Source organism: Electrophorus electricus, chromosome 17, assembly GCF_013358815.1.
Source record: "Electrophorus electricus isolate fEleEle1 chromosome 17, fEleEle1.pri, whole genome shotgun sequence".
Classification (NCBI taxonomy): Eukaryota; Metazoa; Chordata; class Actinopteri; order Gymnotiformes; family Gymnotidae; genus Electrophorus; species Electrophorus electricus.
The window spans coordinates 16,678,226-16,692,034 of record NC_049551.1 but is presented as its reverse complement, the minus strand read 5'-3'; the positions used below and the strand labels follow the sequence as shown (position 1 = coordinate 16,692,034).

At 49.1% G+C, this 13,809-nt stretch overlaps 1 protein-coding gene across 2 annotated transcripts in view; it reads right to left on the bottom strand.

The window, feature by feature from the left end:
- Nucleotides 1-13,809, bottom strand: part of ttc28 (tetratricopeptide repeat domain 28) — a 155,397-nt gene that overhangs the window by 57,481 nt on the left and 84,107 nt on the right. For both annotated transcript variants that reach the window (XM_035535197.1, XM_035535198.1), the window contains one exon: nucleotides 5,338-5,485. In XM_035535197.1, the coding sequence (XP_035391090.1) occupies nucleotides 5,338-5,485 (148 nt within the window). The remainder of the gene's footprint in view (nucleotides 1-5,337; nucleotides 5,486-13,809) is intronic.

The window sequence follows — 13,809 nt, the reverse complement described above, 5'->3', positions numbered from 1 at the left end:
GATGAAGGCAGGATGAGAGGATCAGAGTCCTGACTGTGTGGTGACCAGGACTGACACTGACAATAAAAAAGAGGGGGAAGGGGAAAGACAGAACAAAGGAGAGAGAGAGAGAGAGAGAGAGAGAGAGAGAGAGAGAGAGAGAGAGAGGGGGAGAGAGAGAGAGAGAGAGAGAGAGAGAGAGAGAGAGAGAGAGAGAGATAGAGAGAGAGAGAGAGAGAGAGAGAGAGAGCGGGGAGAGAGAGAGAGAGGGGAGAGAGAGAGAGAGAGAGAGAGAGAGAGAGAGAGAGGGAGAGAGAGAGAGACAGAGAGAGAGAGAGAGAGAGAGGGGAGAGAGAGAGAGAGAGAGAGAGAGGGGGGGAGAGAGAGAGAGAGAGAGAGAGGGGGAGAGAGAGAGAGAGAGAGAGAGAGAGAGAGAGGGGGAGAGAGAGAAGGCATGAAAAAGAAAACAGAGAGGAAGACGAGAATAAAACGGAGAGGCACTGTAAACATGTTCAGTGATTTTGCAATAAAGTCATCTAGACTTGACAGAGAGAGAAAAAGAAAGAGAGAGAGGGGGAGGGAGAGAGAGAGAGAGGGAGAGAGAGAGAGGGAGGGAGGGAGAGAGAGAGAGAGAGAGGGAGAGAGGGAGGGAGAGAAAAAAATTAATGGAAAGTAATGATACCTGCACTCTGATAGCAGCACAACAGTGAAAGGCAAACCGACTGACAAAACACACAAACACACACACACCTTCTCACTTATACACACACACAACCTTCTCACTTATACACACACACAACCTTCTACACACACACACACACCCTTTCACTCATGCACACACTTGGTTTCCTTCTCAAGCTTCTCAGAAACGCTGTTGTTTTGGCACTACTATCTTCTAGTTGATTTTTTGTTTTTTCGTTGTAGCTGCATACAATCCTGAAATTAACCACATGGACAAGACATCAGACTCTACTTCACAAGATTCAGCAGATACACTCCAACCAGTCCGCGAAGCAACCATTCTCCACCCAGAAGAGACATTAAACCAACCAACTAATTAGAAACATAAGTAGGGTTTAACAGTTCTGATCATGGCCAGTTTTTCTTCAGTGTGCAGAGTGCGAGATGTTTAGCTATTTTTCCTCCGTCGTTAGCTGTGAGGAAGTGTTGATTAATTGCTAGTATGAGGGAGAAGATTCTAGCGCTAGAGGAGCGCATGAAGAATTTAGAAAGTATTTCTGAGATATGGAGGATTTAGAAGTACAAGTTCTGGATGCGTCAAGCGGTGTTAGCAAGCCCTCCACTTCAGCACTACAGCCCTCAAAATATCTGAGCTTCAGCTCGACCACGCAAGCATCACACCCCTTCCGCTCGCGTGTGCAACAGCGCAGGACCTGCTGAGAAGCCTGTAGAAACAGCTCTGGTTATAGGGGACTCTACCCTGCAAAATGTGATATCAGCTTGGCTTTTAGTTAACTAGGTGGTAGGCACTGCAGGTAATCTTGCAACTCAAGCAGAGGCCCTCTAAGGTATTCGATCTATTGACGAACGTCTTTGCCAGTCGGAGATTTCTACGAGTAATATTGTAGAGGTGTGTCAATTAGAGAAGGTGACGTCCAACGCTGTGGTATAGTCCAGACCACGCTTGAGGGCAAGTCTGGCCTTTTAGGGCGGGATGGTATCCATCCTACCAGAGGGGGCGCTGCTCTCCTGTCCTGTAGCATAAGCCATAGTCTTAGATAATCTATGGAAACCCAGATCAGAGGCCAGACTGTGGACAGAGAGGCTGGAGTGATCGTCCTGGACCCGGCGAATGAGGACATCACTTCACATGAACCGAGCTGTTCTGGCTAACACTAGGTACACCGCTCTCGTCTAACTGGGTGTGGGGTTGGAGTTATTTATAATGACTCATTAGGCGTAAATCAGAAAGATGATTATCATGCAGCCAGCAAAAACAAGACTACTCAGTATTTTTCACTAATTAGCATTTATAAGCCACCAGGATCCTGTTCTGAATGTTTTTAATTAGTTTGCAGATTTCTTCTGTAATCTGCTTACGCTGGTAGAGAAGAGTAGTGTTTTTGATCTGCTTACGCTGGTAGAGAAAGTATTGTTTTTGATCTGCTTACGCTGGTACAGAAAGTATTGTTTTTGATCTGCTTACGCTGGTACAGAAGAGTATTGTTTTTGATCTGCTTACGCTGGTAGAGAAGAGTATTGTTTTTGATCTACTTACGCTGGTAGAGAGAGTATTGTTTTTGATCTGCTTACGCTGATAGAGAAAGTATTGTTTTTGATCTGCTTACGCTGGTAGAGAGAGTATTGTTTTTGATCTGCTTACGCTGGTAGAGAAGAGTATTGTTTTTGATCTGCTTACGCTGGTAGAGAAGAGTATTGTTTTTGATTTCATGGTGATAATCCCTAAGACCCTCTGAGATCAAAGTGTAGTTCCGTACTAGAATCAGTTGGAGTCACTGGATGTATAAGGGAATCCACACATCCAGGTGCACGTGTGCTCATTACATACTGACGCATGGCACGGACAGAGGACACACATCCATCCTACCAGCGTCTGATAGCATCTCAGCGCACTCCCTTATTACCTTTGACCTACATGTCCGTCACAGTATTGTCACGTCACCTCGCTACCGCACCAGATCCACGGTCACATCAGCAGCTGCATGTGGCATTGGTGCAAATCTACAAAGGTTTTGCTGTTCTGACTGGGAAAACCCCAGACCCATTAAGACCTGATCACATTACGGACCACGTGGAGTCTACATTTCACTGCACACTAAATAATGTCGTTCCACATGAGAACGAAAGATTAGGGACAAAAGAAGTACAGTGATATAACGATCACACTCACACTTAAAAACAGGACTAACGCAAATTGCGATTCCAGACTAAACCTGTACTCCTCCAGACTGCTTCTAAACATGTCTCAGAGAAGAATCTTCTCACTTATCAACAAACAAACAGCTTTTTTCTCTACCATAATAGGAAATAACCAAAATAATTCTACATTTTTATTTAGTCCAGTAGCACAACTAGGAATAACACTGACGCCACAGCTCAGATTACCTCATATAATAGCAATGGCTTCATGAATTTATTCAGGGAGAAAATTAAAAACATTAGAAATAATATTCAGAGTATTAATCTGGCATTAGGCAATTACACAGAGATCAAAACAACTATGTCAAGAAAAACATCAGAGTCCCCCTGCCTGAACGAATATCACTCCTCAGAAATCCCACACACTTTTTCACTGCCCACACACTTTCTTCAAGAAATCCTACCTGAAGTAATCAAAGCTCTATTAAATCCTCCCTGAACACTGGCTCTGTACCTAAATAATTCAAACAAGGAGTCGTCAAAGCCCAGATCAAGAAAGCTAACCTCGACCCACGCAGGCTGTCAAACTACAGACCTTTTTCAAACATTCACTTTGTTTCCAAGATCCTAGAAAAAGCTGTAGCTCAGCTGCTCATATCTGAATCAGAACCAGATACAAATCCTTCAGTCAGGGTTTAGGCCTCATCATAGTACAGAGAGAGCACTGATTAAAGTAGTTAATGACCTGTTGTTGTTCTGACCAGGGTTATGCGTCTTTGCTTATATTGTTTGATCTGAGTGCAGCATTTGACACCATAGAACACAATATTTTACTATATTGACTTGAAAATGTTGTTGGGACTGGGAGAATAGCCCTTTCCTGGATTGGATCTTACTTACCAGTTTGTGAACATAAATGGAGACTTTTCAACATAGACCAGGGCTAGCTATGGTGTCCCACAAGGATCTGTTCTAGGGCCCCTGTTTTTGTCTTTATATATATATTCTACCTCTGGGTGAAATTATTCATAACACCGTGTAAACCAGAGGACAAATGTCATCTTAGTATTACTGAGGAATGCGTAAAGGACATCAGACACTGGATGTTGAGAAACTTTCTCTCACTTAATCCTGACAAAACAGAAAAGCTTTTATTAGGCCCACAGACAGCCAAGAGTAAGCTCTCTGATTATGTAGTAAACATTAATGGTTTCCCAACTATACCATGTTTAACAGTTACAGATCTTAATGTAATTATGGATCCCAGTCTTTCTTTCAAAGCTCATGTATATAATATATTTCTAGGACCGCCCTTCTCCACCTTAAGAACATTTCAAAGATTAGGAACATGCTCTCCTCACATGATGCAGAAAAGCTGGTCCATGCATTTTTCATTTCTACATTGGACTACTGTAATGCCTTATTATCTGTCTGTACCATTAAGTGCCTAAACGAGCTCCAGCTAGTTCAAAATGCAGCAGCCAGAGTTCTTACTAGAACTAGCAGCTTTGATTACATCACTCTTACCTTAGCTACATTATGTTGGCTCCCAGTAACATTTCATATTACAAAACACCTACAAAGTTTGAACAGTTTCACCCCACAGTCCCTTAGTGAACTCTCTGTATTATGATTCAGGTTCAGGCACTGAGAGTTCTGGTAAACTGGGATATTATGATGCGGTCACTTCACGTCTCGGGGTGCCCGCATGCCTGTGTTTCCTTCTGGCCTCCTCATTGAGTCCATCATTGCACATTATACACACACTTTAGCCTTTGACCTTTGCCTAATGTGTCCTCTCGTCCTGAAGTCATGATGTTGAGTGCCGACCAATCGCGGGTGCCGTGCCTCCTCCTCCTACAGTTCCACTCCAACCTCCTTCGTATTCTGTTCTTTATTGTTATATTGTTGTTATTTGGGTGTCCGTTGTTGGCCAGAGAAGGATGGACCCCCCCCTTTGAGTTTTGGTTCCTCTCAAGGTGTCTTCCTCAGGCTCTAGAAGTTCTTCCTTGCTACTGTCACCCTTGGTTTGCTCACGGGAGGCTTGGACTCTGACTTGTGTAAAGCTGCTTTGTAACAACGGCTGTGTAAAAAGCGCCGTATAAATACATTTGACTTTGACACACACACTTTCGCACTGGCACACAGTGAAAGGCTCTTCCTCTCTCAGTTCAGTGGGACAGGTCATCTCTCTCTCTGGGTCTGCTTATGAGACACTGCTCTACATAGTCTCCATTCAGGCCTCTGTGTGTGTGTGTGTGTGTGTGTGTGTGTGTGTGTGTGTGTTTGCTATGGAAGCTCAGAACAGCAGATGAAATAAAGGATATCATTAAGAGATAAAGGTTTCCTCAGTTGTGACACACTCCCAGTAGCAAGGATGTTTGTAAACAGTTGATTTACCTACAAATAAAACTGTTGTTTACTCAGAGACGCACATTTATACTTTCTCTCTGCTGTTGCACATTCATATTTCTCTCTCACACACACACACACACACACACACACACACACACACACCTCGGAGCGGTGACTTCATGGCAGCCTCCACCATGCCCACTAGCAACTGCAGACTCTTGGGATCCTGGGCCAGACCCGAGGCAAAGGCAGCCAGGGCGTCCGCGTGCCGGCCCAGGTACTGGAGGGCAACACCCTGTCGGAAGTATGCCTGCAAAGAGAGGGAGAGAGAGAGGGAGAGGGAGAGAGAGAGAGAGAGAGCGTGAACGGTAAACTCCTTATCTTTCTAACACACAAGGTTACGATGTTGCGGTGCATTACACTGATTGAATGCGATAAGCTTCCGCAGGGCGCCTGCTCTGTCAAAACATCTGGGCATCATGTAGTTGCCTCAAGCCAAACACGTCCAGGGGTTTTTACGCAGTGTGGCACCTTGCAAACCGAAGGGCACAAATGTGGGGCAATCTAGTCCCTGCATAGAACGGTACATCTTTATGTAATTAAAACTGCACATAACTCAGCATACGTTGCAGGGAACGCTACCAACCAAGCCGTGCCACAAACGCTGTTCAACCCAACAAGGTTACTGTGGCAACGTAATGAAGGTTAATGGAATCAGGTGGATTGACAGCTCTGGCCCAACACTGCTAATCTGCACACTAGAGCTGAACAAGACGCACTGGTACATCTTAACTTAATTTTCACTCGCAGACATCTTTCATATTCTGCTACTGGTTGACGAGGACTTGCTGCCTGTAGTCTCTCACACACGCGTGGACGAACACGGATGGACAGGCACACACACACTCACACATATTCTTCACATTCGCCTCATGGCCTTGAATTTATGAAGACTGACGGTAATTAATTACACACGGCAGGGAGGGGTGTTCCTTTGAGCAGAGACGTCTTCTCTTTCTGGACGGCTTCCTTGAAACAAAGGAGAGGCGGATTGAATTCAACACATTAACCTTTAACTTAACCATGTTATTATACAACCTTACAGGCCAACATGTTGGTCTTATTATTACTCGTCTTGGTGTGTGTGTGTGTGTGTGTGTGTATTAGACCTTTTTTTTTTTTTTACTACATTAGAACTTTTGTTGTATTTAAGGCTATGGGGACATTTTTCTTCATTTATTTCTCCTTTGCTGTTGTTTAGGAAGTTTTCGTTGACATGTCCTCTAGGACTTCTGCGGCTCCTTTTTTGATGGTGGTCTTCTCTGAACTTTGGTAAACTCACACCACGCCCATGCGGTGACATCAGCGTTAAGGCTGGGTTTAAAAGCACATACAGTCAGCAGAGGTACTGTGGTCAGAAGCTGGCTAAGGAACGGCGCACGTGCCACTGTGTGACTGGGCTCAATAACAGAGAGACATGTGAATGAACAGAGCGAGAGTGTGCAAGCACAAGGCAGAGGATGTAAAAAACATGGCTGATGAGTGCAAGTGCTTCTGTGCTCTCAGTGTGATTAATCTGGGAAACACACACACACACACACACACACCAAGCCCCCAACCCCCCCCTTCCCACAAAAACACACTTTCCACTCCCCAGCACTTGGGTTCATTGATGAGCTAAGCAAAGCGATTCTGGATTCGACCATTTCACAAGCCCTTCATTGATCTTCTCGCAGATTCCCACCAAAGCGGCGGACTCCACCCGCCTTCGGCGTCCCTCAGAGTCTTTCCCACATCGCCAGTTCCTTTGTCTTCCATCCTCTGCTTGCCTACACCCACATCACCGCAACAAATAACAAATTACTACTTAGTCTTTAGGTTCCTGTGGTAAAGGTCAACGGGATGGCTAATCTTGACACCCCACCATCTGATTTCTGTCCATGCTGTGCTACGTGGCCGATCACATAGCTCAGACCTCCCTCTCTGAGGTGGGTGGAGGTGCGGGTGCAGGTGTGTTTTGGTGGCTTTGCCTCGACCCCACACTGTCCTGCCATCCCGCAAACCCCCAAACCTTCCCGCACTCTGTCATCTGCGAGTCTGCTTGTGAACTCACTCCCGTGGTCTGCGTAAGTGCTGGACGATTGCAGTAATGATGTACACTGATAACCCCCATTCATTGCTCAGCCTTGGAGTAAACAAACAAACCATCAAAACCAAACAAGCAAACAAACAAAACTCAAAGTGCTCACTCTGAAATGTGCCATAGCGCAAAAACTTCACACACTTCAGTTCAGCTCCTCACCAGCAGTCACGTTCGTCCCAGTTGGCACTTTAACGATTTCCAGTAACAGCACTGCTGGGAAAGTGATGAGGAGAGTAAACAAAACGTACAGCGCTAACAAACAACTCAACTAACGCTGTACTAGTCCATCAGAGCGTCCCGCATCGCCCAGCGAGGGACGTGGGGACTGACCGTCCGTCAGCGATTGCGCCGAGACATGCGCACGTGTGCCACCTGCCAAAGTTACAGGCTTCCTAGCAACAGTCACCAGGCGACATCTGGCTCCCCCACCCCCACCAGGTGGAGCTCACCTGCTGGGCTCGTAGTCGAGCTGGCAGACGGGGGCTGAGGCTCACAAACGAACCCCTGTCTCCACAAACCTCAGCATCACACTGCTTAAAGCAGGCGGGTGGAGCGGGTGGAGAGATCATAATTAGCCCTCTGTTAAAAGCGCTTCAGACAGAAGAGGACACCCTCTTAAAGGGCCCCCTGCCTGCTACAGTGGGAGGAAGACGGAATTCCAGCTGTGAGCTTTACCACAGATTTGGGATAAACTGATCTGTGCGATGGGCTGGAGTGGAAAGCACACCTTCACATGTGCGACCAGATGTGTGTCCGGCTGACGGCGGTGGCGCGTGGTGTTGGCTTTGCCCACCCCCTTCCCAGCCCGCCGGGCGCGATTGATCGGCCGCCCATGCCGAACGCGGAGCACTGCGTGGGAAAAGGTCACACTCCAGAGCCAGAATCAATACATGCACTTCAAATTCACGGCCTGCGGCAGCCGGCACACATGATGCCCAGTGTGAGGAACCTGCTCCTTGCTTGCATTTGAGGCCCGGAGCACCCTGCGTGAGTTAGCTGTCATTTTCATCACACCAGTGCTTATTTTTCCCGGGGGAACGTGGCTTTGTTTCTGAGCTACGCCGTAGAGATGTGAGCGTATCACAGTGCCATTGTCTTAATGAGGTCATCAATCGAACACGCGGTGGGTTTTGCTCAGGATGTGGCATGAGGATGAGACACACCAGGGTCTGACGCCTCAATTAGTGATCGTTACTTACATTAATCAAGGCCAGATGGCGACTGCGCAAATCTCAGAGAGCTGGAGAGACAAAATCTCCACAGTCAAATCATTTACAACCCACGCTGGAAAAATGTGCACTTGTGTGTGTGTGTGTGTGTGTGTGTGTGTGTGTGTGTGTTTGTACGTGTGGGTGGGTGTGTGTGTGCACAAGGAATATTAGTATCAACTGTGAAGGAGTTCTACATCTGGTAAATGGGATTTTTTTCTAACACCAGCATCAACATCTCCAGCTTATTTCACACCATTTCACCACACACACGCACGTATGCACACACACACACACACACACACACACACACACACACACACACACACACACACGCACGCACACACACGCACCACTGGAAGAGCAGACACATCCTCTATTTAGGACTCCAACTCCTCACTGGCAAAAGCCTGTCAGTGGAACAGTCGGACTAGAACATTAACCTTCTCTCCTGAGTCTCTAACAGGTGGATCGGCACGCACGCACGCACGCAAGCGCACACACGCACACACACACACGCGCACACATGCGCACACGCACACACACACACGCGCACATGCGCGCGCACGCACGCACGCACGCACACACACACACACACACACACACACACACACACACACGCTCTCTCTCTCCTGAATCCCTACCGCCTCTCTGACCTTTGCATGTCACCTTTTAGGACCGCTGAGCTCCACGACCTCCCTGCACCACCGAATGAAGCACCTTCTATGCCTGGAGCCAGTGAGCGTCTCAGCAGGGTGTTGTGAGCTCGTCCCACACAGGGCGAGGTTTGTAGTAACATCGTTCAGCTCAATGGGAGGGTCTCGATTGGGGCGGCGAAATGTTCACCTTCAATTTTTTTCTTTCAATTATATTTTCTTTCGTTCTGATTAAACATAGATGCTGTATCAAGCCATAACGGGAACGTTAAAAATAATCTTTTGAGACTTCAGACTGCAGTGTCAGCAGAGAGGGGTTGAGGGCTCTGAGATCCGCTACTACACTACAAACACATACAGATACACCACACCAGACACAAGCTCCGCCTTTAACCCGGGGGACTCCGCCCCTGCACCACAAACCCCGCCCCTGAACCCGCCCCCTGCCAACACCTGCTTCATGGCCCAAACCGTCCAGCGAGGTGCATTTCCTTCGCTTTTAATAGCCATTCCCAACGACTGCTATGTTGCAGACGGCGGCCCGTCGGTACATTTGCCGAGGATGATCCCGCCAAACCGGGCGTCGTGCCTTTTCCCGAGAGCCGCCAGACAGCTCGGCTCGCACCGCGGGGAATCAGGGACGGAAGAGCGGCGTCACGAAACGGCAGCACCGGTGCCGCTTTACGACAATGAACTCGGCAGTACAGGCGACCGTCGCGGCGTGAGGACGCAGGTGCTGAGACGACAGAGGGACCTATGGAAAGGTAACGGAAAGCACAGGGCACTAAAAAAAGATCCAGTAACACAGAGAAACAGAAAACCCACGAAAAAACGAAAATAACAATGGTTTAAAGTCTCCATGTCTGGTAACAAGTAAACAAGCAAGGGATGGAGGGAGGGAGGAGTAGACAGATGGTAGGAGCTGTGAGAAGCTCTTCTCAGGCTTGGTCATTGTCCAGCAGTTCTGTTTCCAGGTTCCTTGGAATGCAGATGCTTAGATCTGTCAGGAGATTGCCAGATAAACGCACTCTAATGCACAACACATGCAGCTGGCCCCAGTGTAGATCTGCTAATTCCCTCCTGGCTCCACATACAAAGGGTTCGTTCAGCTCCACGACGCTAACACGGGGAATGCTGCACAGATAGCATGCTACTTTAGCATGCTAACCGGTTCAAAGCTAACCAGGTTAGCTCTGTTCGCATGAACTGAGCCACAGAATGGCTTGGAAAGGCAGAAACCATAAACCACCCAAAACCAACACCCACACATCTACTGATCTGACACAATCAAGGCCTTTGTAAATTACATTAAAAGTACCGCCCCCTTGCTGTATGTATATTTGTATGTATGTGCATTTGTGTGTATATCACACAAGGATCATTTTCCCTGATTCAGTTAAAGGTATCCAGCTCTCAGTGTGTACCCACAGAGAGATTAAGGCGTTAAAAGACAAACAACCACCCTTAATTGAAACCACCCTCACCAACTGTTCCAGCACGAACACTGGGCCCAAAATAACAAAGCTAATCTGCATGAATATTAATCTGGGTTGCTGTGGGAGGCGAATCAAATGTCATTAATCTGGCTGTGCTCGTCTTTGTGAGCCTTCCAGGAAGGACATGGGAGTGTGCCGCCCTACCAGACAGAGGCAGCAAGTCACATGACCCCTGTGACCCAACGGGCCGAGACCATAGTCGTTGCAGCCGCACCAGCAGGGAAACGCTGACCAATACAAGCGAATCAAAGGCCAACGTAGCACACATGCACAGGGGGCATGCCGTGGAAATCACCTGCTATTTCATTTGATCCTTTTTAGACAGACTGGCGTGCGCCTGCTGGGTCTGGAAGCCGATCTCCTTGCTGAACAACTCAGATGTCTGTTCATGAAAGAGCAAAGCCGCCTCATTAGACCGAGAGCTGGGCGGGGGAGGGGTGCCACACAGCTGAAGTCACCCTGGGGGCAGTGTGTTCTCCACGCCAGGGTAGTTGGATTGGCCTGGGTGGAATTTCAGAACCACCATTTAGCAGAGGCCTTGCACCTGTGGGGAATCTCCTAGGTAACATCGCTTTAGGCATGTGTGTGTGAGTGAGCGCGTGTGTGTGTGTGAGTGAGCGTGTGTGTGTGTGAGTGAGCGTGTGTGTGTGTGTGTGAGTGAGCGTCTGTGTGTGTGTGTGTGTGTGTGTAGCCCAGTTGATAGGACATGCCTTCTCAGCGGTGGAAGGCAGCAGAGTAAGAAATTGAGGCCGGCACAAGTTCAACCACACCCCCCAAAAGAGCGTCACTTCATACGAGGGCTTTGGGTAATTACTTGTGACAACAGCTAGCATGGCAACCAGGGGAAGACTGATCCAGACAAGCACCAGCTCTGCTGTGCTTTATTAAAAGTCATTCATCACAGTGCTGGGATGTAGCGGCTGGGACAATGGTGACAGTGTGCGTTTTCGCGCATGGTGCATGGTGGCTTGAAGCTAGCGCCACCCGCTCTCAGCGTGAGGGCGCACGGAGCTTCTACCCCGACCTCTGACGCACGCCACGCTGGCCTCCACGCGAGCACTTGCTAGTGGCCAGGTCAGGGGCGGGGCCTGGGGCGGGGCAGGGCGGGGCGGGGTCGCTCAGGTGCTGGTGCAGTAAGGCGTGTGGGAGCTGTAGGTTTGGCAGCAGGACTCTGTGTGTCACCTTGCTCCAGGACAACCTGCTGAGTAGCACTCAGTAAACACTCGAAGGGCACGGGGAGGGGAGGGGAGGGGAGAGAGAGAGAGAGGGGAGGGGAGAGAGAGAGAGAGAGGGGAGGGGGAGGGGGAGAGAGAGAGAGGGGAGGGGAGGGGGGAGAGAGAGAGGGGAGGGGAGAGAGAGAGAGAGAGAGAGAGGGGAGGGGGGGAGAGAGAGAGAGGGGAGGGGGAGGGGGGGAGAGAGAGAGAGGGGAGGGGGAGGGGGAGAGAGAGAGAGAGGGGAGGGGGGGAGAGAGAGAGGGGAGGGGGGGAGAGAGAGAGAGGGGAGGGGAGGGGGGAGAGAGAGAGGGGAGGGGGAGGAGAGGGGAGGGGGTAGTGAACTGAACAGACAAGTACACAGATAATTGGGTTGTGGGATGCATAATCCAAGATAGCCATGTGCAGGGGGGTTGATAGAAGGGCCTTAAGGTGCAGCTTGACACATTTCCCACATTTCTCAGTCATCGCCAGGCATCGGTGCGGGTCACCCTGACTCAGAACCCAGTTCAGCCTCAACCCAACCCAGCCCGAGCTGCGATGGGGCGGACCGGTGAACACGCACTTTGAGGTCAGCAGGCGGCGGAGGCAGGGCAGACAGTAACCAACAGCCCACAGTCCACCTGCTACAGTAGACGCTGTCCCATAATGCAGCGTGGAATGATGGTGAGTACAGCGTACGCAAGATTCAAGGACGTTAAAGGAAAAAGCGTTTGCCTGCGGTTACATTTCACTGTGCGCCATAAAGTTAAAATTAAAGAAACACAAACATGGCAGCCAAAAGAAAACAGAGGCTGCAGAAAAGCATTTACATTTACATTTGCAAATTTAAAATGTAAAAATACTTAAAAGGTATAAAGTTAAAAAGAGAGAAAAGGGCACAAACTCCAGTTCATACATCACATCCTGCATATCTGAAAGGGAACTGAATTAGTTTCTGCCACTGTACTGATATTTGGATTTTGTCACGACTGCTTGGAGACCTCTTGTTACTGACTGCGTGACGTGGTCACAGCGCTCGGACTACTCCAGATCCAACTACGTTTACCGCAGACGTGCAACGGGTCTGTTTGCCCATTATGGCTCTGCGCCAGTCAATTGGCTCTAACGATCACTTGAGTACACGTCGCCGTCCTCTGGCAACACACATTAAGTCTATTGTTTTGCTGTGAAGAACCAAGCAGACAGCGTGTAATCATAGCGCTCGGTGAACGCCAGGACACACTGCCTTGTGCGTGCTCCTCAATTCAGCCTCATTTAACCAGCAATCAAAGCTCTGCTTTCCCAGAGACGCCCATGCCAGAGACGCCCTCCAGACAATGCTCCGGCGACTTAAACGGCTTTCAGATTTAACGGAGGTCTTCGCTCTGTCGGCTGAAAAAGAGCAGCCACGTCTGCCTGGTCATTCGCGCTCGATGGTGCTTGTGCACCCGGAGCGTCTGGGAAGCGTTGCCTCCCGCTCGGAGGCTGACACATGAGGGAAAGCAGAGATCGGACGAGTCCATTAGCGTGCAGGTTGGAGCCCGTGAATCACTGGCGCGGGCCGGGGAGCCGTCCTCTGGGTCAGAGGGGCTGCGTTCCTGGGTCTCTTCACCTGCAATGATGTCAGCGGCTTTGCGCGACATGCCGCGCCCCTCCCACCTTCCGAGTGGCAGGTGGAGGCGTGGAAAACAGACTACACAGCCCGCAGCTACGGACACGGCATCAGGGACGCTTGAGACGCCCGTCACATGATCGGAATAGCTCCGGCTGCCGCGCAAAAAAAATCGGGTGTAATTTATTAACACCATTCACGCTGGTACGCAAACCACAGAGTGTGTTGCACAGTGATGAGAAGCACCTACAGGGAAAAAATGGAACAGAGAGAAACTTGGTTGAGTTTGGCCGATCACATGCTTATTGTCTCCAGGGTGGTCTGAG